This window comes from Chlamydotis macqueenii, chromosome Z (genome assembly GCF_036417535.1).
Source record: "Chlamydotis macqueenii isolate bChlMac1 chromosome Z, bChlMac1.mat, whole genome shotgun sequence".
NCBI lineage: Eukaryota > Metazoa > Chordata > Aves > Otidiformes > Otididae > Chlamydotis > Chlamydotis macqueenii.
The window spans coordinates 56,562,668-56,588,432 of record NC_141593.1 but is presented as its reverse complement, the minus strand read 5'-3'; the positions used below and the strand labels follow the sequence as shown (position 1 = coordinate 56,588,432).

Below are 25,765 nucleotides of genomic sequence, written 5' to 3'. Positions count from 1 at the left end.
AGCTATTTGTGAACATAAAGTATTATAGTGGGCATCAAATCTGTTCTCCATCAAACTTCCAAACATAGTAGATCTAGAAAGAAAAGAATCACGTTTGCTATGGGTAAGAAGGGTTGCTCTATTTGTGGTTTAAACCCTGTCATGCAAACAGGTATCATGAATAATTTTTGAAGGGGGATGGGAGGTTTTCTTCCACTTTTCAAACGTTAAGTTACTGAAAAGTAACACAGTTCAAAGAACTAAGACAAACTGAAACACCCCTGTTGCTTTCCAGGAGATACTTCTTTGCTGGAGCTCAAAAATCTTTCACAATATGAGAGAAAACAAATGTCCTCTATAAATCTCCAGATATGAAAAATCTCCCCTAAAATACATGAGAATACTCTGGAGACCCATTTTGATTGCCTCTTCTCCCAGGGGAGACCTCAGAATTTCAGCAAGATAGTTAAAGTATGTATCGATGTGTCTCTGCTCATTTAGACAGGTAACATCAATTGGCCTGCTAGTAAAGTAACCATTAAATTTCTATCTTCCAAGCTTCCAAATAGTATACAATTTGAAGACAAAACAACTGTCATAAATTATTATTAAATTGGCCTCCCTTACACAAGCCGAGTAAAACAGTCAAACGATCAAAAGCAGACACTCTGAGGATTCAAATTTACACTGAAGCACTGAGTATATGATCTGCTAACAAGCCAGACCATTTGAGACACAATAATAATACCAGACCATGTGAAAAAGTTGGAAGTAGGGAATTAGACTCAGATCTTCCTTTTTACTGAGGGTGATCCCTTACATATTGAATTCTGCCTACTTGAGAGATATTTCACATGGGTGCAGCTACTGGTGGCAGGAGATGCCAGTCTGGTGGGGGTTAGACAAGAGGACTGGGAAACAGTGGGAGCAAGGAAGGGTAGAAGAAAGGAAAAGGAAAAAAATTGTATCCAAAAGATAGTTACATTCTACAATATAAAAAGACTGAAACTACAAGAAACAGATTTCAACTCATTTCAGAATTTAGACTGTACTTTTTATTTGCAGCTTAGAGGTCTGACACAGAGAGCTGGAGTGCTTTTCGCTCCCAGAATGCTGTCAGTACAGGGAAATGTCCAAATGCTTCTCCACCTCTTCATTACAAAGTCCAGGCACTTAATTTAAACTGCTGATGAAAGTACACTTCATTAATGCTGTCTGTCATTGCCCTAACATGAATGACATTCAATCCGTCATGGCTTGAGGGGAGTTTGCACTGGAGGAGCAGCACCAAACAGCTAGGAGGGATATAGAAAGCATCCCAGCCATTTGCAAAATCAGTAACTTTCAGTGCCTATAGATAAAAAGTTTTTAAAACAGGCTGCTGCTTTTTAAGTTGAGCTTGACTTGTAGAGAATAAGGGATGTCTTTTCTCCTCTTTTGCAGTTCGCGAAAGAACAGTGAAGATAGCTAAAGGAACTGGCAATTACCCTTGGGGTTTCAGGATCCAGTTCTCCAAGCCTATCCTTGTGACTGAAGTTGACACAAGTAAGTTGTGTTTGTACTAGTTAACTTCTCTTATGAAAATGTATGAAAGTAAATGTATAACATTTAGTAATTAGTATACTATGATATATAGTTATAATACACATAATACTCATGGTGGATGAGGAGCTCAACATGAGCCAGCAATGTGCCCTTGCACCCCAGAAGGCCAGCCACATCCTGGGCTGCATCAAGAGGAGCGTGGCCAGCAGGTCGAGGGAGGTGATTCTCCCCCTCTACTCTGCTCTCATGAGACCTCACCTGGAGTACTGTGTCCGGTTCTGGAGCCACCAGCATAAGAAAGACATAGACCAGTTGAAGAGGGTCCAGAGGAGGGCTGCAAAGATGATCAGAAGGCTGGAGCACTTCTCCTGTGAGGACAGGCTGATAGAGTTGGGGCTGTTCAGCCTGGAGAAGAGGAGGCTCCAGGGAGACCTTATAGCTGTCTTCCAGTACCTAAAGGGTGCCTACCAGAAAGGTGGGGAAAAACTCCACTAGCAAAGGCAGATACAAAGAAACATGTCACCCTAAGACCAAGCTTGCTAGTGAGTGCCCTCTAGCAAGGCATCTAAGAATAGCTCTGTGACTTTGCCAGCCTTTTGTATTGTCTTGTCCACCTTCCTGACAACACCGGGAAAGCCTGTGAGTCCAGAGACCTGTGAATCCCTCAGCTGAATCCATCATTTTAAAAACTGCCTGCTGACCTGCTGACACAGGCTCATCATTAAACTCCCTAGAGTAGATCAGAAAAGTCAGAAACCTGAGTAAGGGAGCAACATACAGAGAAAAAAAAAATTACATCTCCGAAAACGTAAACACTTTACAACTCTAAGACTTGTATTAGAAACTCATGCACCCCCTTAAGATCTGAACATAGATTTACACCTCAGTCATGCTTTTTGCATGATGCTGCTGTTCAGTTCTAAAGGTCATTCTAACTTGTTGCCTCAGAGCACATGTTCTACTTATTAAATATTAAAAATAAAGCCTTCAGCCCAGAATAGGAGCTGAGGCAAAGGACAGACCAATTCAAAAGAAATAAGAGAAAATATTGGAAGTGGTTGCTTTATTTTCTATATGACTATGCCTACTGTTTGTCAAAGGATCTCTTAATCTTTTACTGTAAACTACATGAAAATAAACAAAATTTTGACACTGGATCCTAGAGATCATTCTGTATTTATATATGTCTGAATACAATCAGCAATTTCCATTATCAACTGAAGCTTTGACAGTAATGTAAATCTAAAAAACCTTTGCCTACAGAACACTATAGAAAGGACTAGTAAGATTAAATTTTGGCAAAAGTGGCTATGTAATGTTTTCTATCCTGAAACAGCTACGTAATTTCAGTCCACAGTATTTTTTTTTTGGAGCCCTTTGTGAAAAGTGATTTAGTATGAATCTGATAAAGTAACTTTGAATGAAAAAGATCATTCTGATCATCTTATTAAAACATTACTTTTGACCGTAACAGTACTATTCATTGCTGATTATTTTAAGAAAACAAAATTTCTGGGCTCAGCCACAATTTGTCTCAATAGCACAGCTGTGACAATGTGTGTGTGCTTGCACAACTAGCTGTTAATATCAGATTGCTGGGAATTTCAGTACCTATTGATACAAGGTTATCTCTGGTGCAAATAAATGTTTATTCTCTCCATCATTAAAAGCTTTAGATTATTTCCCAATTTTAAACAGACAGATTCCCTTAGTGTTCTTAAATCAAAGAGTATAACCTCAGAAGAGGTCTTTCAAATTAGAATGTGGGAAAATTTTTCACCTGCATATAAATAAAACATAGGCCATGCATACAACATTAGCCCTGATATCTACCAATTTAAGCTTATAACCCTTTAATTAAAATTAAGTGTAGCAAAACAGCTGTTTACATGCTATATCACTGCTCTTAAGTTTATTTGCATGTTTCATTTTCAAATGCATTTGCTGTAAAACAGCAACAATAAAAAAAGTATTCTTTTTACAGACAATCTTCAAGTAAAATTCTGTTTTCTCAAAATATGACTCAATTCATTAAAACAGACGTAACAATTTGTTTCACTTTTTGGTTGCACACTGAGACATTATTTTAATAATATTTTAAAGACCACTTATGATCATGAAGTTTTTTATTAAATCCTCAAGGCCAACATAAACCAAAATGTGCTGGCATTTGCAAGTTGCAAATTGTTTTTAATACACATAAGTGTGAACCATGGCTTTTTTGTGCATGTTTATTATTAAACTTTTACTAATCTCTTCCTTACAGCTTCTAAGCATCCTCAGAAATACACTGAACTATCACATTTACTGCATGACAGGGTACAAAATCTTTTAAAATATTCATTAAATAGTAAGGACATGGAACAATATTTTCCAAAAACAAATTTTTCATGGTATATTAACAAGGCTTAATTATAAATGAGAAGGGAAAACTGTGTCCAAGAAATCTGTAACTACAGTTTAAGTAACCACATATCGGTACCTGTGAATGGAGCATATTTATCACTTCCCTAATTTGCCTCCATCCTGGCTGGCATTTGTGTGAGCCATATTTTATTAGGAGTGCATGTGCTTTGCAGTAGTTAACAAATAAAAAAAAGGTTGACATATTAAAAAATCTGATTCAGTCCCGCCTTCACTGACCTCCTGTTAAATTACTACGTTACTTCCTCCCAAAGACAAAACCCACAAAATACTATAACCAAATTCTGTTAGCCAGGAAGAGAAACATTAGCACAGAAAGTAGTCTTTTGGTCTTAAATCCAAAACTCATTATAATAGCAGATGTTTTTTCTACTGATTTTAATGAACATTGCACCAAATCTTTCTTTGTGATTTAGGCCAAAACCATCAGATACTGAGATCTTAAAGCATTTAAGTCCTAATGGCACTTTTAATGAAATTTCTCCACTGCCAGTGATTATCTGGTGTTCAACTAGTACCTAAATCTTGAAGTTTGATTTAGAGACAGCTAACAGCTTGCTCAGAAAAACTTCCTCCACCTCCAAGTTGATGTCACGAAGGCCCCCAAGCATAATTCTGGGAGAGATGTTGGAGAGAGACCTGTTTTGCTAGAAAAGCTTGATCACATAGGCATGCTTGATGGCCTAACTCACATCAACCCCATTAAATGGGTTGTTTTTTTTTTCTATTCCAGACAGTGCAGCTGAAGAAGCAGGTCTTCAGGTCGGGGATATTCTGATAGCAGTTAATGGAACTGATGTCACCAGCATGCCACATTCAGAAGCCGCCAATCTGGCAAGGAAAGGTAAGTTTCAGATCACAATAAATTACGTGGATTGGTCAGGATTGATGTACAATGCTCCAAATACATCCAGACCAGTAGAGCTATGGATGCAACAGAAATCTTGATTAACAGTTTAATACCTTACTATATAATACAGTAGTACGACTGAAGTCACTATTGTATCTAGATCTTGCTGGGAACATGGAAGAAAATGGCATCACCAACGATCACATGTGAGACTAATGCTTTTGGCTGTGCTGTCTTAAAGGAAATGACTGCAAAACTCCTGAAAGTGACTGCAGAGACATGAATACCTTACTTATGCCTTATGCTTCCTCAGAGAGATACTTTACAGTATGCATCAGTGGACCCAGTGGTTATTTCTGTGTCAGCAGGACCTGAAGTTTAGTCAGGAGAGCAGAGACATCATTTCATGAGGCATCCTTTAGCAGCACCACAGAAACAAGGAGTCATGCATATTTTTCCTAGAACTGTGATGACTAAAACCCAACGATACTCAAGTTTGCATGCTGAACGTTAATCTGCTGCAGTTCTTTTATTTATCCCAGATATGGTTTTGACAAGGACTCATGGAAAATTAAATACATTTAAATGCTTTTAGAAAACAGTGACAAATTTAACTTGACACATACCAAGTTCTTTAATTATAGAGCTGCCATTCACACTGTTATATTTTTAAGAGTATATAGAGTCTTTTAGTAGATAAATCTCTAATTCCTGGGTATTTTTAGCTCCTCAGAGAACACCCTCTGGCCTAAATCTTGACACATAGACAGTGTTCCCAAAAGAGAAATCCAGCAAATGTTCTGCAAATGAAAATATGTCATAGTCACATTTCTCAGTCCTCTTTAAGGCGTTGCCACCTGCTCTGAAGTAGTATCTGATATAATCTTTCAGGCCTTTAGAGTCAAAGTCATAGATGTATTGATAGCATCAGCAAATATTATGAAATGGTACCTCATTTTTTATAACATTAACACATTTTCAGATGATCTAGCAACCTAACATCTCCTTTGAGCACTTATATTTTGCAAACAGCCAGTAGACACTTTAGCACAGATTATTCTCCGACAGCAAACCCCCTCAAAGAGGGGCACGGATAGCAGAAAAGGTTAGTAGACTCCAAGAGATGGAACAAAAGAACTGTCAAGAGCATATGTAAGATAACAGAGACTGAAGGTGCCCCTAAGAGCATTCTCAGCAATTTTTGTATAAACCCAAATTTATGTATGCCCATTTAAGCAATTAAATCCAACCACTTCTCTAAACTGATAAAATATGTGAGCACTGAAGCTGCTGCTTGCAAAGGTAGGTCACAAAAACTCTTTTAAGAGATGTCTTCAGATAGCTAGCTCCATCACTGGTCTTCAATACACAGTTAGTGTCATTCCTGAATTTTCTGTTAAAAGAAGGCAAAATATTGCTTGATTTAATTCTCCATTTCCTAGGCTGCTTTGCTCCTTGCTGCTTCTAGAAGCTACACTGGGTGGAAAAGGCATGGGATAGAATACTGCCTTCCTGCTCTGTACTCTATAGGCTTATTCAAAAATATTGACAGACTGTATTATAGTTTTGGCCTATGTTTTCACATTCTTCACGTAATATTTTAGGTCCTGATATCCTGACTATGGTGGTGGGATCAGATATCAGCCGTTACCCTAACACTCCCAGACCTACCTGCCGAGGGTATCTACACAAACGAACACAGTCAGCGATACTGAAGGGCTGGAGAAAGAGGTGGTTTGTGCTGAAACATAATGGTTGCCTACACTACTACAAACATAAGAAGGTGAGGAGAGAGGCTGATAAGGAAGCAAACTGTGTCCTGAACTGTGAACTGTGGAAGTATTGTACTCAAATTTACAGAGCATTAATTTGTTGCACTTACAGAATAACACCAGCACTAAAGATGTTTTTGTGTGTGGTATATACAGTAGGCTTGTTGAGTAGTTCTGCCATCCTATATCATAATCACAGACATAGACACTGTCAGACTTTTATGGATTCACAATTAATCTCTTATTCCTGATCATCAAGAAGTCCATGAATTGTATAGGTTCTGGGAGGCTTTGGGTGAGATGAAGTAGTTTCAGATGTGCAGGAGCTCTGTATTCCATCTACCATTATTTGTACTTTATTAGAAGGGTATGACTGTGAGATTTCTTTGGGTGTATAAATAAGCTGTAGACCTGCACAGAGACATATTGGGAAGGCTCAGTTTCTTCAGAGTAGTACTGCCCAGCACTTCATTCTCTGTCATGTGAGCAGGAACCTGTATAGTACTTAGTAGTCCTAAGGAGTATGTACAACTTTAACTTCATCTAACAGTAGACATCCAAAAATGGAGTAAAACAGGTGCTTCATGAAGAGACATATTTTACTTGGCTTTATCCTGAGCCTCCATTTCAATATGGCATAATTTACAACCCTCTAGTTGGTAGTGAGTCTTATGGCCCTAAATCAGCACCTTCATGCTTATCTCAGCTACAAATATTTAAGTATTCTATACAGTTATTCATCACTAAATAAATGAATTATTAAAGACATCACATTTTAAAAGAAAAAGGAAAAAAAAAAGGAGCTTTCCCTTGAGGCAGTTAGCTCCCAGGGTGGGGAGCAGGGGTGGTAGGCTGCAGGCAGCAGGCACAGCTCACAGCCCTGCCCGTGGCAGAACCAGGGAACTTACCTGCCCTATAGCAATGTTTTACTGTAGTCTGTGAGGCAGTTCAGCAGGTGCTGCATGTAATTACAAGTCACTAATCCCTTCCCCTCTGTAGCTCTGTGATGAAGTTATTAATTGAGAAAGTTAACATCTATAAAATTAACCAGATTGATTTCAATGCCTGTGGTCTGTTCAGGGCTTTTTGTGGTAAAAAAAAATTTACAGCTCATAAAAAAAGATTCAAGGTCATCTGCCTAGCATTCCTTTTAACCTGATTTCCAGAAAACTTAGTGAAGCTGAGAAAATTTGCCTTGGTGAGGGATTTATCACTAGATGAAGCCCATGTAGCTTCCAGGGAATCTCCTAGCAAACTTCGGAAGGTCATAACAGAAATATCAGCTGGTTAGAAACAAGTAGAAACGGGTTTATCATCTCCAACACAAAACTTGAACACATACTAGTGAAATACACCCATGTCCACCCTTAATCTACATATGAACCTGAGCATGGCATCAAGTTCTTGACCTGTAGATAGTTTTCATCTTTGCTAACACAGTCACACACTTTTTGGTCAACTCAGTGTATGAAAGATGTAGGTGTACATGTACACATGTACATATGTAGACATACTAGCACAATTTTGCAATAAACATTAATATAAACTAAACAACAAGATGGTATTGAGGAACTTCAATCAACAGATGATACTAGGGAGGCTAATACCACAGGCTTCACTCCTAATTGAATCTACCTTTACATTATTTTTTTCTACTATGTCATCTTTATTTCATATATCAATCTCCTTTCTATGCATTTCATTTTTTGCTCATGTATCATATTATATATGGCCTATTTGGTAATTTTTGCCTGCATAGCAGAGCCACTCCAGTAAAATCCTCACTTCAAATTTTTATCAAAAACTAGAAACGTTATTTTTACCTGAAAGATACTGATGCAATGCTTGCTAAGGACTGTACTTTGAGGACTGCATGGGCTAATCTTTATAGTTCAAGATCACTGATACCCCCCACAATGCATTCTAGTCCCTCCTCCTGGTAATCCTAAGCAGTTTTTCATGGGCAATGCTGTTAAGACGAAGAAAAGAATTCACATGAGGAACTACAGTTTCATATCCAAACTGAAATGAATCAAGCTTTCAACATTTAAGCTTCTTAATCAAAACCAAACACTTTGTGGGAAAAAGACTTTTTGTGAAAAGTAATTAAAAATTATAGAAAGAGCTTGCTCTTCTACAATTCTCTATCTACCTGACATTTCCTAATAGGCTTATTTTTCTGCACATTTAATCAGGGTTCTGCTGCAGAACCACTGGATATAAAACAAAGCAGTCTGGCTTCCTATTGTCATTATTTCAACACTACTTATTCTGGTCTCAAAACAAAAGAACCCAAAAAAATCACAGATGAAAAAGGCTACAAACATATAGGAACATTTGTTTGGAGAGATGTTTTTGTTTAATCCTAGTGAGGTCTTTCATCAAACTCCTGAAGTGTGAAAAAAAAAAACAACGCAAGTTATGTCTTTTAAATAGCCTCCACCTTCCAATCAATAATGTACCTCTGAAGACAGAGTGTTAAATAAATTGGATTGGGGATTAGAAAGTTCCTCCATAATCTTACATTCATTAATATTTAATTAAATTTTCTTTTATTTCTTTCAACTAGCAAGTTTCTTTTTAAGCCTATCTTTTCTTCCCCAGCTAGCTTTGTCTTACTGCACTGAAAAAATACTATTTCAATCATATCAACCTTATGTTTTGATAGTAGTCTCTTTAGCCACTGAAAGCCAACTTGCTGTTGCTTAAAAAGAGTAAATAAATTTAAAGCACTGCATAAACATTTTATAGTAATAACTACTCCTTGTTTTCTTGCATTATCCAAGACTAGTGCCATTCAACCATTTTAAAAAATTATTTCCTATTATTTTTTTGCCAGCTGCTCTCTCTGTGTCTCTGGACTCCAAAGAATACATTGAAATATTGCAGTACTAATTTAGCAACTGGAAGTACAAGGAGCTTCTTCACTGCCTCATGTCCTTACAGAGTACTCTGAAGAGTCATTTAGTGAGACAGAAAGAAAGATACTTAAATACAAATACGCTTCTTCACTACTGAAAGATTCAATGCCCAAATGAAGTAACAGGGAGCACAATTTGCCTGTTGGTGCTTCTTCTTTCTTTGATATTATTTCTATCAGGGCATAAGAAGAACAATGCGTACAAGTGCTGTTCATCCCACTTTCTTTTCTAAGGGAATTACAAATAATGTTCTTAGTTTAACTTAGCATTCACGTAATGTCAGCGGCATGCTAAAGTTGGAAACATCATGTTCCAGGCTTTGCCTCACTCAGGAGGAAAAATGTTTCCACTTAGTGGATATAAGATGTTCTTTAAAACTGTTCATTGAAGGCAAGAATAATTCAGGGAGACAGAAGTAGTTCGAGATGTCGGTATCCAATAAACTGACTAGAGTCAGCAATTTTCAAGTCTTGATTGTGATGTTAAGAAAACAACTTACACTGTGTAATTCCAGCAACTCCAGCAAGGTCATGCCTGATTTTCATCTGTGTAAGAAGACAACCAGGCCTTTTAGTTGTGCCTGAAGGGGTGCATATACTGTTTTGTCATAGAGAAAGGAAAGGGTGTTTCATCTTCTGCTTTAGTCCATATTAACAAATAGAGAGCGCTACACTTCCTCATCATTGCTGTTTATAGGCAGAAATTATGCATCCTGAGCTTTCCTTTTCCTACCTACATTAAAAAAAGAGATTGATATTTCTAGAGTTTTTTACATATTGACTCACCCGTGTAATTGCTGCTGTTTCAGACTCATCACATATTGATGAAGTAATAACTGTTGCAACAGATGCAGCCACTTTACATACAAGGTCATCTTGTTTCCCCTCAAAGAGATGCTGCCACTGACCTTGACTCGACAATCCATATAAGCAACTAAACCAAATTTTTCACCTCAGTGGACATAGCTGTGTTCGTGACCTCATATCAGAAGTATTGGGTACATTGGCTTAAAACCTTGTTTTGTGTAAATCACTGAGATCAGTGGAGATATAAAGATTTATAACATTTTTGCCTACACTTAGCAGCACCAGAGTTCCCCTATATGCTCTGCAGTTCTGATCCTCCATTGTCCAGATCACTGGATCTTCTCAAATGTGCTATTTCCTTCTTTGACAAAAGTGCCCAGTTTTTCTCCTAAAGAAATGGTATCTGGACGTTGTAAGGAGATAGACAATGATGTACACTTAGGTCCTCCCCTGAGGCAACTATAAGCAGTCAAGTTTCTTATGCTTGAACTTACACATTTTTTCAGAAGAAGCTGAAGTCATATCAGCATAGTCAAGCACTGATTCTCTCTTTACAGATAGTAGTGTCTGCTCCTCTAAAGCTCACATTTGTTGGCCAGCACAGACTGCAAAGTCACCATGAAATATCTATGGTAAAGACTGCAGTGTAGGACAGAGGAACCTTAATCAGCTTTACATTATTTCAATAAGACAACAAAAGCAATCTAGCCACAGCAGTAGAACATCTCCACAGCAGGTTAAATAAGTTCACACAGATCTCTGAGCTGTCATCACCAAGTGGCTTTTAGAACCTGTCAGCTAACTTGGAAACTTTACAACATGCTGCAGTCTTCACAATTTAAAAAATATTGGTGTTGTAAACCCATTAAAAAGAAGGAATATAATTCCTGGGACCCAGGAACAAATGGGCCAATGAGAAGTTTAAAGGCTGCGAAGCATGCATTCCTCTGTCCTGACGACTTAACTACTAAAGAGCTATGTTCTAGGCTCAACAGGAGAGCACAAGAGTGAAGAAAGCATTATAGGCAAAAACCTGTTTCCCAAAATTCCTTATTACAAATATCCACCATGTAAAGAACTCAGCTAATGAAATGCTGGGATTTGAATATCCACTAAAAATGCCTGTCAAAGACAGAATTTCCTAGTTTCCGTTAATAATTTCTTTCTGGCTCTGGTTCTTTCTGCTTAAAAAAATATGCATTGGGTCAAATAATAGGGGAAAAAAAAGGTAGAGTTGATAAAATTAGAAGAATTAACAGTAGATCATGTTTGTAACAATGCCCTAGCTCCTCCCTGTTTTGTTTCTTGCTATGTTTCTTGGAATTATTTCCTGTCCTTTTGCCATAAATAGACTCTAGGAAAGAGGATAATGAGACAGATAGGTAACAAGTCTAGTATCTGAAAAGGAAAATATAAAATAAATATCATTGAAATTTTGTCTAGGAGAAGCTATAAAGAAGACTGGCTCCAAACAGGAAACTGTTGCAATGTATCTCCCTTACAGATTTCCTTTCCGGAAATCAGGGACTGATGTATTCTAGTCGAATCAGCTTTGTCTGTCAGATTCTTATGTTACTTTTGTCATTTATTCATTTTCTGTCTCAAATTCCCTCAGCTAAGAATGATATGGAACAATAGTAATGAGGAATAAATGCTAAAGAATATTTTTCTGCCGGCGTTTTGTATGGACTCAAAGTAGGAAAGTCAAAAGAACTGTGATAGGAAGCAAGTAGGAGCAGTTAAGTCAGGATGCGTAGTTAAGTTGGAAATCGCAATACTGACAGTAGAAAAGACCATGCTTTAGAGATTCAGATGTAGCAAGAGATGGAACTGTGAATAAAAAGCAAATTCACCTTTACTTCTAGCCTAAGCCTCAGAGAAATGGCCTGTGTGATAGTTCATCATGGTAATGCTCTGAAACATGCAAGAAAACTGCAACACCTACTCTTGAAATGTATTGTCTCTGGACAGAGTGGCAGCAGTGAAGGGGAGCGATGCGCTTTTTATCACTCTTCATTGTGATTATATATAATAATGTCAGTTTAAAAAAGAATTATGACTTGCATTTCTTAGGCTCACAAGTTTAATGCTTCTAGAAAGCCCTCAGGCATAGTGAGTGACATAAGGCGAGTTTCTCAAAGCTGAGGCAAGGGGAGTGGGAACAAAAATGTGCATTCCTTAGCATCCAAAAACAATTAGACCCTAGCCTGGTAAACAGCTATTACATTACCTGCTGCTATTACATACTGCTCAGATAATTATACAGCGCTATTTACATTCAAAGGAGTCCATAACCTTCACTTCTTCTCAACAACAGAATCTTTTCCTCATTGAATATTCTTTTATTAGTGGTGGTTCTGTGAAGGAAATTACTTAGTTGTCTCAATTAGGGTATGTTTGTGTTTGTAAATCATTCCATTCTCACCCTCTGACATATTCAGAACATCTGGAAACTGTGTTACAATTTGCTGTTTCATTTTATTCCAAATGAGATTCAACAGCAACATTTACACACCTTGTATAAACAGCTGGACATCAGTCTTCCATTGACCCTTCGTTCACATCAAGGCAAGTTACGTTGCATTCAGGCCACACAGAACAAGTGAAAGCCCTCCCTAAACACAGAGAGAAAATTTTAATGCAGACTTAAATGTTCTCTTTTCTTTCAACAATTGTCTTCTCTAGAGATGGGAACAGGGCATTTTATAGAAAGTGTATTTAAAAAAACTTTGTAACTCAGAAACTACAGTATATGCTTCTAGTTGCTTGTGTGCAAGATTGTTCCCAGTAAAATAGAATAGAGAGGGAAAAAAAAGTTTTTAAATTATCTTAATTTCTGTGGTATATACAGAGTCCAATTATTACAGCAAGAAAGAAATCCTCTGCCTTGCATGTGTGGACCTTTCACATTATTTCAATCTATGACAAACATTCAGTCCTTTGTTCTCTTGAACAGACTTGTGTGTTCCTCACTAAGCCTAAGCACTTTATATAAAAGGCTTAGCTATAAATAGATTTAGGTCAGAGCCATTGCTCATAAAGATACTGCTTTTATTTGTTCTTCATTCTTGCTTGAAGCTTTATCATCATGGTCTGAGAGCTGCCATATTATTTAAAGCCGGTATAAAATCTGATTTCTTCTTTACATTTTCCATGACTGCCATGGCTCCAGGATATATTTTTCAATTTACATTTAAGGATCCAAAGTTTCCAATACTTCCACTGTATTATTTCTATTAATAAATGATAAATAATGCTGGCTGATATGATATGCAAGTTAATTTTGGACTACTAACAGATTACTTGCCCTGACCCAGAGAAAGAGTCATAATCAGATATATTATTTGACCTGATTTAAGTTGTTCTAAATTTTAATGCAATCAATAGTTCTTCCTGTGAGGCTTGGTCCTGCAAAGTGTTTATTATCTTCTGTGCAATAAATTGCAGCAAATTACTCAACCTCAATGAAAGAACCTACTGGAATGTGAAGATTAATCATAGCACAAGACTCATTAGTCATATCACCTGACTCATTAATCATATCACCTGATTGTACCTTGTCTGACAGCAAATAGAGTTAGATGTAGGATAATTAGGTTCTTCAAATCAGAGAACCTTTTACATCTCTTTCCCCTGTTGTCTTGCTCTTCAGTATGTTTCTACTCTCTCTAGTTTAGATACAAATTGTTCAAGCAAAATAAAATTTTAAACTACATAAATTTAGCTCTGCTGATGAAAAATGCCATAGTAAACAGTTGTGGATTCTAGAGTTCACTGACATATGCAAGCCCTTTCCTCAAGGGGAAAGGAAAAAGATGTAGGGGAAAAAGACATAAAAGCCTTAGTCTCTCCTCTGCACCAGTGTGCCCAGCTCAAAGAGGAAACACAAACAGGCTCTAGCTATAATTTCCTAACTACCCAAACAATGACCCTACCACAAAGCACAGTGATTTAAAAAAAAAAAAGACATATAGGGGGGAAGATTTTAGAGATACTACTAAGCAAGCAGCACCAGACCTCAGGGAGAAGCTGATCAGAGAAAACAAAAAAAAATAATATCTGATGAAAATGCTGCAAGCCTGAGTATCAGGGAGAGTGTGGCCATGTCAGCTGTGATGGAGAAAGTTAGGCAAATGAGAAATAAGGCACAAAAGAAAAAAAAAAGAGTTAATTTTCCTGTCCTATTTAAGGGGTGTCTAGTTTAAGATCACAGGGGCACATCCAGAAGGACATTTTTGAAAGACAGTAAAAAATTTGGTCATGCCACTACTGACCTGAAACCAATCTGAACCAGTGATGCAGGGGCTTACACTTCCACTGCCAGTCTCCGGAGCTAGCCAGTCCTTCATTTCTGCTTTCTAGTATTGGTTGGTTTTCACACTGTGTTTTAGATTTTTCCAGTTGTTTCTTCTAGGATTTGTTCTTGTTTTCTGTAAAGTTACCTTTATTCCATTTTCCTAATACTTGCAGTCTCTTGTGTAGCTTAATTTTCATCTATTTTCATAGTTATTCCTATTGTGGATTTTTATTTCTTCCACTGCAAATAGCACAAAATGTTCATATATCTCTTCAGCTTCTCCTTTCTAATAGACAAAGAAGCTTAACTGGAATAGCAAGTATAACACTGCTCAAACAAAATTCTTTGAACACAGTGAATCATTCAGGAAATGCTATGAATGTCATTTATTTTCTGGAAGTATTTACACCAAATTAAATAGGGCTGATTTCTCAGCCCCTCAGGCTACATACACTACCTTAATGACCATTTCATACAATAAAGGAAGGAGACATCTACTTTTCTATTCTTGTTTCTCCCTTATTTCAGTCTCTTCTAGTCATACATTGTTTAATATTCTAATTTTTTTTTTTTTTTTTTTTTGGCAGACACATTTCCACTAAAACTCAGGCCATCTTAAGAAAACTATGAGCAAGGGAACAGTTACTTCAGATGTTTCTATTATTTTTAGAATATCATTTACCAAAGCAGCATATGCTTTCTGCCCTCTACCTAGAGGACTCCATCTATGATAGGTACTGCAGTCTGCCAAGAATCCATGAAACAGCTGATAGCAACCTTGAGAGAACAAAAAAATATTTTTTACTTAAGTGCACAAAAGAGCAGTAGTAGCTAAAATCTGGGTTAGTTTATTTGAAATCTGTATGATATGTATCATCAACTCAAGCAGCTTCACATAGTTGTATTAGGTTCCATAGTGCCAGTATCATCAGTGGGTTACTCTCCAGTCACAGGCAGAAGAAATGATGTTTAAAATTATTTTTTTCAGCAACATACCTTTGGCATTTTTTTAAAAAAGGGTATTTGCCAAAGGAATGCTCTCACAATATTATTCATGAAAGCTACATGAATGAAAAGAAATGCCCCTTATATCTGGCTTATCAGAATTAGGGGAGTATGGCTGCCTGTTAGTCAATGAAGGACATTTGGTCTCACTTTGAATGCCTCCAAACCATCTTATTCCTTTCCTAGATGTATTTGTTTGAAATGGAGTGGACAGAAATCATTCTTGATGGCACAGATCTCTATCTGCATTCATTCTAGACAGCACAGAAAGTGTTTAGAAAAGAAGTTTTACAGGGATATGCATTACTGGTCACACAGCCATTTCCGTATCTGCAGTGACTGTTGCCTTTCAGGCTACGACAGATAGCAGAACCCAGACTGTGGACAGGATCCTGCTGAATACCACTCCATCAACCTAACACTTATTATTCTTTGCACTAGGAGTGAGATTTGGAGCCTGAATACATATTATGGTTATACTGTCTTCACAATGTAGTTTTGTGTCTGAAAGCATTATAGGTAAAGTAGGTCACACAGCACTGAAAACTTTCAGGATTGCCTTCATCTTCTGTACTGACCTTAGCTTTGCTTCAAAAAAAAAGAAAAAAGAAGCAGAAGAATCTAGGAAATGCATTAATGAATGTTTATTTACACTGTTTTTCAATATTGGGGTTATTTTTTTCTTACAGAAAAATTAATGCATAACAAAGGGATAATTACATGTGATAATGAGCATAGAAGCAAGTATTTAACTATCTAATACCTGCAGGTGCGTATTTTGTTCGTGGAAGAATATGTATGCTTATTTTTAGGCTAATAAAAAAATTACATGGGGCATTTACAATTCGGCTCCCACTGACATTTAATTAACTCCCAGTTATCAATTGCTTCTGTGTATTTTGCAAACAGCTCTTCATATATCCCAGTATTAAGTCATGTTTTCCATTTTATTGCTGCCAAATTTGATACAATTATCAGAGTTCCAGTTGTAGCTCTTCAAAGCAAAGGGGTTAAGAATATTGTTTAAAACACAGCTGGAGTGCACTGTCCAGATGTGTGCACCTTTGTTTTGAATTAAGACATGTACTTGAGGAGAGCTGGAGTTGGAAAATGGGAGGAGGAACTGCTTAACCTACCTACCAGTAAGGAGGAACTGCTTAACCTACCTACCAGTAAGGAGCTTAATGGCTTCTTATAACTAACCATGAAGAAAGACACTGACAATACCCTTCAGTCTCAAAGAGCTTTAACTCCATCAGGAGCAATACAGTACAAAACGTTTTGAAATGCTTTCCATTTAATGTTGTCTGAAATGAATGGGAAGGGTTATGAACATACTCATATCTAGGGCAACTTTGCAAAGGAACTGAAATCCAGCCTTTTAAATTATGCTCACTATCTTCTGAATCTAAGCCTATGTTCCCTCTATCTGCATGTGTAAAGTGAGGTTTTCAGCATAAACCCAGACTGCAAGTACCGTTGCTCAGTAAAGAGACCCATGCTCCTAAATTCTTGGGTGCATTTTGAAAATCCCATTCTCATTCCTCTGCACCCTCAAAATTTGGAATATTTACAAATACCTAGCAAGGTTTGCGCATGCAGATATGACTTCTGATGAACAAAAACCAATTAAGAGAGCAAAAACAAAGATGCAAATTTGGAGAGTGTTTGACTAGTTTGTCTTTTGTGACTGCACTATATTTTCTGGGGCTGCTGATCATTACACTGTATGATGATTGAAAGAGTTTCAGAAGCATAAGAGCTTATCACCAACTTCTACAGAATATTCCCTGAGTTTATCTCTATCTCACAGGGATCAGTTTCATATTAGTTCTGCACTTTGCCACTCTTTGTCTCTAATTGCAGGATGAAGGGAAGTGCAGACCCCTGGAAGTAACAAAGCTAGAAGGAGCAGAAATTGGAGTTGACACCAGTCTGGGTAAACCATTTGTTTTTAAATGTGTACCTCAAAGTGGAAACAGGATTTTCTACTTCTGTGCAACTTCCAACCAAGAAATGAAGAGGCAAGTGATCTTTCATTTTATAGCATCAGTTTTGTTATTCTGGTTTGGGGAGAGGGAGTCTGAATTTTTGGAGGATGTTCACAATACCTGCCTTGATCAGTAAAAAAAAATAAACAATCTGTCAGCTACTGCAGGAAGATGGTGTTTCTAATTTTCATTTGCAGAAGTTTCAAAAACTATTTTTCAGCTTCATAGTTTTTTTTATTATTTTTTTTGCATAAAGTCTTTAATATTTGTGCTTTGCTCAAGATCCCCCTGAATTCTTAATATATTTCCAGAAAAATATCTTCACTCATATTCTCATGCCTTCTCTCCCACTGCTATATTCAAATGAAAGTGCAAATCTACAAATGCAAACTTCCTTATCAGTCATTTCACATGAATAACTTCTACCCAGCAAGGACAGTGGTAGTAAAAAATACTATGCTATCTTCCATTTCCTTTTCTGTCATTCTGTCATATTGTCATTTAACTATTTTAAAATGCAAACATGCCACAAAAGGATATTTGTTCTGATAAGAGGCAATGAGTTTGAGTTTGGCTCAGTTAGACTTAAAAAAAAATATTTTTGCATTTCCCAAACACTATAGCTGACAAAACAAAGAGAGTAAAATCACCCAAACCACAAGTAACACCATTTTAGGCTTTAATTTCAAAATGTTCTAAAATCTAATCTTATTTTCCTCTTTGTTTTATTTTGAATTGCTAAAAATATAAAGCTATGAAGTAGGATGACATCTTTTTATAACATCTTACTACTTAACATAGCACCCACCATTGTAATATCAGAGCATTTTCGACTTCCAAATTCTGTATCATCCATAGTACAAAAAGAATAACTTTGCCAACAAATAGTTTGCTTTATTCTATAGTCTCCAATTTCAAGATTCTTTATGTTCCCCACAAATTTCTTATCTACACTATAAAAAAGACACGAGAGTGATCATTTAGCCTGACATGTTGAACTATTTTCAAAATCTAAGGGTTCTTTTGTCTGCAATATTGCCTTAATCGATTGCAATGTGTTACACAGCAAGCTTTGAGATTTATTTTCCATGAGTTAGCAATGTTTATTTAGATTTAATCCACTGCTTTTCTATCTTGAAGCCTTGAACGTGTAAAATTGCACATCCCTTTAGATGCTCTCTGTGTCAGCAAGAGCTAAGAGGCAGTGAAGCACATTTATTCTGCTCTACCAAACTAAGCTATTCTCATTTTTTTGACATATTACAGGTGGCTGGAAGCTATGGATAAAGCAGTGCATCCTGTCCATCAGGTAATGCTTTATTTATATGAGAAGCAGGTGTATAGCAGGTTGTGCAGAAGCGTGAGACAGTAGATGTCTTTGTACATGGTCAGGTGCAGATAGCATTGTGGAAGCTGCATACTTCTGTTCTGGGCTGCTGGGATGTGAATCAGCTCCCATCTAAAAGCCACAAATATACATTATTGTGACTCAGCAAACGTATTTTCCTGCCGTAGAGGGGAATGAATCAAAATGCTACCTCTCCAGATATCAGCAGCTTTAAGCAGGTTCAGAAACATAACTTAAAATGAGGGTTGTAGGAAGGGAGGAAGGGGAGAGACGACTCTGACAACCACGTGTTCTTACCTAGGTAATACTATTTGGAGTAAAGGGAGAGAAGGGCCATATATTCTTAAGTATTCCCTGCAAGTCTGCCTTGGTTGCAACCTAACTTTTTTTCCAACAGAATATTCAGCAGGGGTTAAGGGGAGTGCTGCTGTGTTCTTCTTTTCTCTATTTTCAGAGGCGAAGATAGGTTAGCTGACAAACTTTGACTTATCGATCTCTTTATACAGCTATACTCTCTGCTGGCCCCTGTGGCTGGGAGAAACATAGTCATAAGTGATCTTGAGCGGCTACAGCTAAACCTTACTCAGCTCATCATAATTTAGGATGAGTTTAGATGAAGTGCTGGCTGACCTCTGAACTGGGAACTGCAAAGCTAATTTTAGTACTTCCAGGGTTGGAAGCATAGAGTCCAAAGCCACTTTAGCCTGCCCTTTCCAAACCCCATGATTCTTATTCTTTCCTCCTACAGGCAGACCATGCTTATAAAAACATGCTGTTGATCTGTAAAATCTTTTGAAAACGTTTAGCTACTGACCCAGCTTGATTTTTAGCAGAAAGAGTGTGAGGCTCAAATGCAAACTATTAAAGTCTACCTTTTTTTCAGATGAAATAAAATAAATAAAAAAAAAAAATTGCAAGGTACAAATTATAACCTGCATTAATGCAGTGGGGGGTCAGGGAGAGAAGAAAAACAGAAATTTACTTTCCTTCTTCTCTCAACCTAGGGCACATGAGTGACTTCTTCAGCAGTGTGCTTTAGAAATGGATTTCCAAACAGTAAAAGGAGATGTTTATTGTTACTTTAATTCCTTTTGCACTGAAATAAAATTGATCAAACATATATTTCTTTTGGCTTCAGCTTTCAGATAAGATTATAAGTGCAAAACCAAATTTGTTTCCAAGTATATTCCACCTGGCAGTGTTTTTTAAAAAAATACAAAGAAATCCACATACTTCACAACTGCAAAAATAAATCAAACAATTTAAAGTATACCTTAGCCAAAAGAAGCAAACAACAGCCTGAGCCAAAAAGGAGGAAAAAGGCACACATACACAAAAGAAAACACATCAAAAGAGTAATTCTTTCATGTAACATGCAAAAAAAAAATCATTGGATAAAAAGTTCAAACATTATATATACAGAAAGATCTCTCATTAGTTCACCCATTAACAACGCAGTAAGCTCACTCTGTCCTTCTGCATCTTATTTTTGACTGCTTTATCTTTTTCAGTTTTGTCTTTGAGCAAACAATATCCTTTTCTGAAAGAAATGTTGATTAAGTACGTCACTTTCATTGCCTAACCTCTGTTCTTAATGAACACACTATATTAGTTCCTTTCTTCTAACTGGACTGTCTATTCAGTTGAGCTTAAAAAGCTTATATTTTCCTTCTTTTTTGTTTGCTATACTGTTTATTAACTGACTTCTTGCAATAATGTGTTTCACTATTCTGTGTTACAGTAGAGCTCACAACACAATAGTTTAACGGACCAATATACTGACACTATGTCATCTTAATGAATCTACAAGGTTAACTATTTTATGAATACAACTAGTATTACTGAAGTCTTCTTCTGTACTCTGCTGCAATAAGTGCCAGCAGGCTTCTCATTCATAACAAAGAATACAGCTAGCTATATTGTGCCAGATCCTTTTTCCATTATTACCTTGTCAAGGAGTCTAAAGAAATGTCATAAATAAATGCCAAAAAAAAAACCCTGTGGAAACCAATCAGGATGCTATTGATATTGCACACATTCTCCCCATGGATTTTAAATGACAATGACACTGGTTGATGCAGAATTTTAAATATATATTGCAGGTAACCAAAATACACTAGAAGAGGCTGAGTTCCTAACACCTCTCAGATTTAAAGGAAAGGAAGACATGCTTTAATCTCACATTAGACAACGTGGTTTTATTAAACAACACACTATTTTTTCCTGATTTTATTTTTTCATTCTCTTATCATACAAATAGCCTATACAATGGCAGTGTGTCATAAGCTGAGCTTTTTCTTCATCTTTAAATGACAATAGGATAATTTTAGTAGTGAAAAAGACTCTGCTTTCCAAAAAGGGATAGGAAGGCATCCATAAACATTTTGTATATGATAGTGCTTCCATCCAAGTCTGAGTGCTATATGCTGACCTTAGACACCACCACATTTTCTCTGGAACACAGAGGGTAGATAATGAACCTTGTTTTGCAAGATTACACACAGTAAAGACCACTGAAGTCAAGCAATCAGCACAATTTTTTTTTTTTTTTAAGTCTTCTGACAGCTCTGCAATAATCCTGTTTCTACCAGCAAGACTTGTACTGGAAAACAAAATAGACACAGAAAAGATCAGTTATTAGTGTAAGAAGAAAGTACAAGTTAGTCACTATTGATTGCCATCAAATATAGTTTTTTCTAATTGTATTTTCAGCATTGACTTTTCAAATTATTTTCACAATGAAAGCTAATTTCATAGCAGGGAACTACAGCTTGTGTCTTTTCATACTAGCAGGTCCTCCTTGATTTCTTACCAGAAGTTTTCATTACATGCTTACTTACAGAACCATGTGTGGGTAGATGTCACCCTGCATAACACTACACTTCCACCACTGGCTATCAAAAACCCAGAGTGCCTGGGGCTCCTCCACCAGCTGGACAGAAGCAAAGACGTCTGGATTCAGCACTACTGCATTCTGAAGGATGGCTGTTTGTACTTTTATGCTACTCTCCGCTCTACACCTGCCCAAGGTAGGGATGGCTGCTGAGTTTTAATTGATTGTTAAAGCAGAAATGTTTCACAGCAGTTTCCACTATAGAACTTTTACCATTAATGAAAGTTTCTTATCAGCAAACTGACCCTGTTCTGTGAAGGTGAGTGAAGGAAGACCAGTCTCAGTTTCTTTCCGTAAAACAACCACCTCATTTCCCACCATCTTCTTTCCTTGTCCTCCCATGGTCTGAATTTTTCTTTCTGGAATGAAGCTATTCAGGATCTGTGCACATTACCTCAAGAGCAAGTATCAGCAACAAGAGCCACCCTTCCAAAGCACTTCACAGTGGCATTAGCCAGTCCTACTGATGGCACATTTGCTGGAAGCTGTTGACTTCTGCATGTTAGATAGCATCCTCAGAGAGAGGGACGTCATGAATTCAGACTAATTCCTCCGCCACTGTCAGGTTTCCACATGGCCTGGGCAAAAAGCAAGTCCACCTACTGACAGGCAGAATTTCCCTACACCAGCAGAGACTGGTGTTCCAGGATGTGGCTGTGATCATCTGCAGTTAAAGCTGCCATCTATCAACATTCCCCATACCAGAAAATAGTGTCTGGCCACCCACTGAAGGCAGCAATGTGAGGCTACCGGGGTCAATTGCAAGTAGACAAGCTGGGTTTCAGACATTGAAGAGAGCCTGCAAGCACAACTCTGTGAAAGTTGTTTGTTTGGTTTTTTTTAAAAAGAGGTGCCCCAGGGAGAGTGGATGGGTCAGGACCTGCAAATGCACTCTCTTTGTGCTAAGGAAGCTGGCAGTCAGAAGAATCAGAAAGAAAATGCTGTTGTGCTTTTGCTTACTAGGCAAAAGGGGAAATTGTTCTCTTAGTGTTTAAGCTATTTGCCACATGATCAGGAAAGCTGTGCTCTGCTTTATAGTCTATACCATTTACATGGCATTTTTCATCTGCCAAAGGCCATACATATGAATTGACCAGTGTTTTCCTCTATACATGGAACTGAACGTAAGGCTGGCAATTAATTAGTAGAAAGGCAAAAATTAACTATTATGTGTTTATGACATTCAAGTCTATGCTGCTACTACTGAATGTGTCATTTTGTTGTTTAAATATTCTACTCCATACAAATTCTTGTATATGGTAGTGTTTTCTTTCTTGTTAGTGCAACTATATCTTTTTCCAATTTAGCTACAGATTCTCATGCCTCCATATCATTTGCAATGCTGTAGCATTAATTTAATGCTCTTATAACTAAATGTGAGCATCAAAAAAAAATACAGACCCTGAAGACAATAACAAGAACATTCAGCTACAGTTAATCAGCTCCACTGGCCTTTTTGGCTATATAAAGTGAAGTAACGTCTGGGGGAAAAAAAAAAAAATAAACAGCTCAAATGAAAATGTCATGAAAACCAAATTCTGTCTAATGCCTTTCCTTCACAGCTGGGTAGTGTGGCCTCCAGTGATGTTGCAGTTACTAATGGCAACAGAAGGAACCAATGCTGACTACAGAATTTTTTTTAATGTTGAACTTCGTATCCCTTTAGTTTTTATAGAAAAGAAAAAGAACATCAAAAGCTAGAAAAAAAAGAACATCAAAAGCTAGAAAAAATATTTTGCCACTTCATATTTAATGAAAAGCAAATAAAACTATACTGTTGATTATTTGCTGGATAGGAAGCATGTTTTACACTATTTTCAAATCTCTTTTCAGAAAAAAAAAAAAAAACTTTCACATTTTTAAATACTTTATATGTAAATTCTGTACAACTCTGTCAAAACACCCAATGTAAGGCATCTGAAAAGCCAACTTTCAGGAACTGTTAGTATGCCTGTAAGTGGCAGTAATTTCATAAATGGTATCTATCTGCAATATAAATGATGCATGCTATTTTATTCTGTCCAGGTGGCCTTTACCTGCAGGGCTATATTGTGAGTGAACAGTCCCTGGGCTCCAAGAGATCCGTAATTGAACTCAAACCTCCATCTGAAGAATTTAAAACTTTCTACTTATGTGCAGAGAATGTAAATGAAAACAAAAGGTAAACCAAACTTTTTTTTTTTTTTCAGTTTTATTTGCCAGACTTTACGAAAGTGGGAACACTCTAACTTGGGATGATCTAGTGACAACTTTTCATTCTGTTTTGACTTGTTTCCTGAGATTTCCCTTTAATTGTAGCTTTAGTCAAACTGCAGTACAATATGCAGGCACATGTGAGTCATCGGTTTTGCTATTGTCAATACTGGAAGTACAGCAAGGCTGGCTTGCAGACGTCCAGAAGGAAACCTGGATAAGATGCCTTCACAATGATGTGTGGGTGATTACACTAAACAGAAAAGCTATGGTACCTGTCATTATAGGAATAATGGGAAATATATCCTCCTTATTGCCAAGAATTATTTACTTCCAAAAACAACAATTAGCATTAAAAAAAAATGGCCTATGAAATTACATTCTGAAGGTGAATTCCCTCATCATAATCTAGCAAAATTCCATGACTGTCAGTGGGAGTTCTTCTTGTCCAAAGCCTACAAGTTACAGGATTTGGGTTTTAATTTCATCAACAAAGGACAAAGCTTTTCAATATGTTGGAAAGTGGTGTTAAGATATATTGCTGTTATAGTCAGCTCCTCCATCTCCTGCATCTCTCCAATCCAGTCACTATCAGCATGCATAGTAACAGAGCTGTACAGACACCATTTATCAAAGGCATGTTTCAAAGATATAAAAATGCATGCATAAGACTTGATCAGATACAGTTGTTGGTCTTTCATTTCTTCTAGGTGGATTACAGCTCTGAAAGCTTCAATTAATAAGTGGTTACCCCTACATCAGGCAATCCAAGATTTCATGAACAGACCACTGGAGGAGACAAGGATGTGAGAAGAAAGCTCATTTTTTTTCCCTTGATTTCTGTTTTCCATTAAAAAATCCATGCTATGTCTTATGATTCATCTCAAAAGATGTTCTAGTAGCAGGTAATATTTAGCATTGCTATACATTCACAACTTCCGTAAGCATTAGTAAATAAAAGTAAAGCAATGTTGCCTCTTTTGTAGTTGTCTTTAATTTTTGTTTCTACTTCAACTCAGACCACACATAAAGTCTGTTTTACAACACTGAACGGATGTCAACATTTATCTTATGCAGACGAAAGAGAAAAAACTATATTTCATCATATATTTTGTACTCTGTGATGTTTTATATCTGGACCCCTTTTTTTTTTTTTTGCCAATGCACCCTTTGCAAAGACTTCTGCTTTTCCATCCAGAAGTTTCATACGTAGGTTTGCCTTTAAGTTTCTAGATGGTGGAGGGCTTAAGGTTGGGACAGGCTGGACTGACTGAAAGGCTAGCAGATACATATCATTACAGTATGCCTGGGAGAACGGAATAAATTTGTGTGATTTGGATGAATACTTTCATTCTTGTATGTTCTATATTAACATAAATTTTAATTTTAAAGTGGTTTTGATTTAGCCATCTGCCATCACAGCAAAGTACACTTGTGGAGAGAAATCTATTCAAGAATCGAAGGCACTGTTTCTTCCAAAGTTAGCAGTAAGGGACAGCACCATAAAACTTCATCAGGGATATCAGGGTTAGACATCTGTGGTTATTACAGCTGCTTGTATACATAGTGTTTGACATTATTCTCTAACATTAAAATGATTCCTCCCATGAATAAATCTGGATATTCAGTTTCCAAGCTTCCCAAAATACTAATTCACATAAAATAACAAAAGTTAGTTCTATTTATTTATTGAAGCTACACGCTGACTAAATATCTCATCCTAAGAAATTTACAATTTAAT

The 25,765-nt window shown here is 36.9% G+C and overlaps 1 protein-coding gene across 1 annotated transcript in view; it reads left to right on the top strand.

Moving 5' to 3' along the window:
- LOC147596362 (uncharacterized) overlaps positions 1 to 24,945 on the top strand; it is a 36,193-nt gene extending 11,248 nt beyond the window's left edge. Inside the window, exons 5-12 of the mRNA XM_086770456.1 lie at positions 1,423 to 1,524; positions 4,682 to 4,792; positions 6,403 to 6,581; positions 17,466 to 17,623; positions 18,857 to 18,899; positions 21,781 to 21,967; positions 23,857 to 23,992; positions 24,735 to 24,945. Coding sequence (XP_086626582.1) covers positions 1,423 to 1,524; positions 4,682 to 4,792; positions 6,403 to 6,581; positions 17,466 to 17,623; positions 18,857 to 18,899; positions 21,781 to 21,967; positions 23,857 to 23,992; positions 24,735 to 24,834 — 1,016 coding nt within the window. The 3' untranslated portion in view covers positions 24,835 to 24,945. The remainder of the gene's footprint in view (positions 1 to 1,422; positions 1,525 to 4,681; positions 4,793 to 6,402; positions 6,582 to 17,465; positions 17,624 to 18,856; positions 18,900 to 21,780; positions 21,968 to 23,856; positions 23,993 to 24,734) is intronic.
- Positions 24,946 to 25,765: the final 820 nt, after the last annotated feature.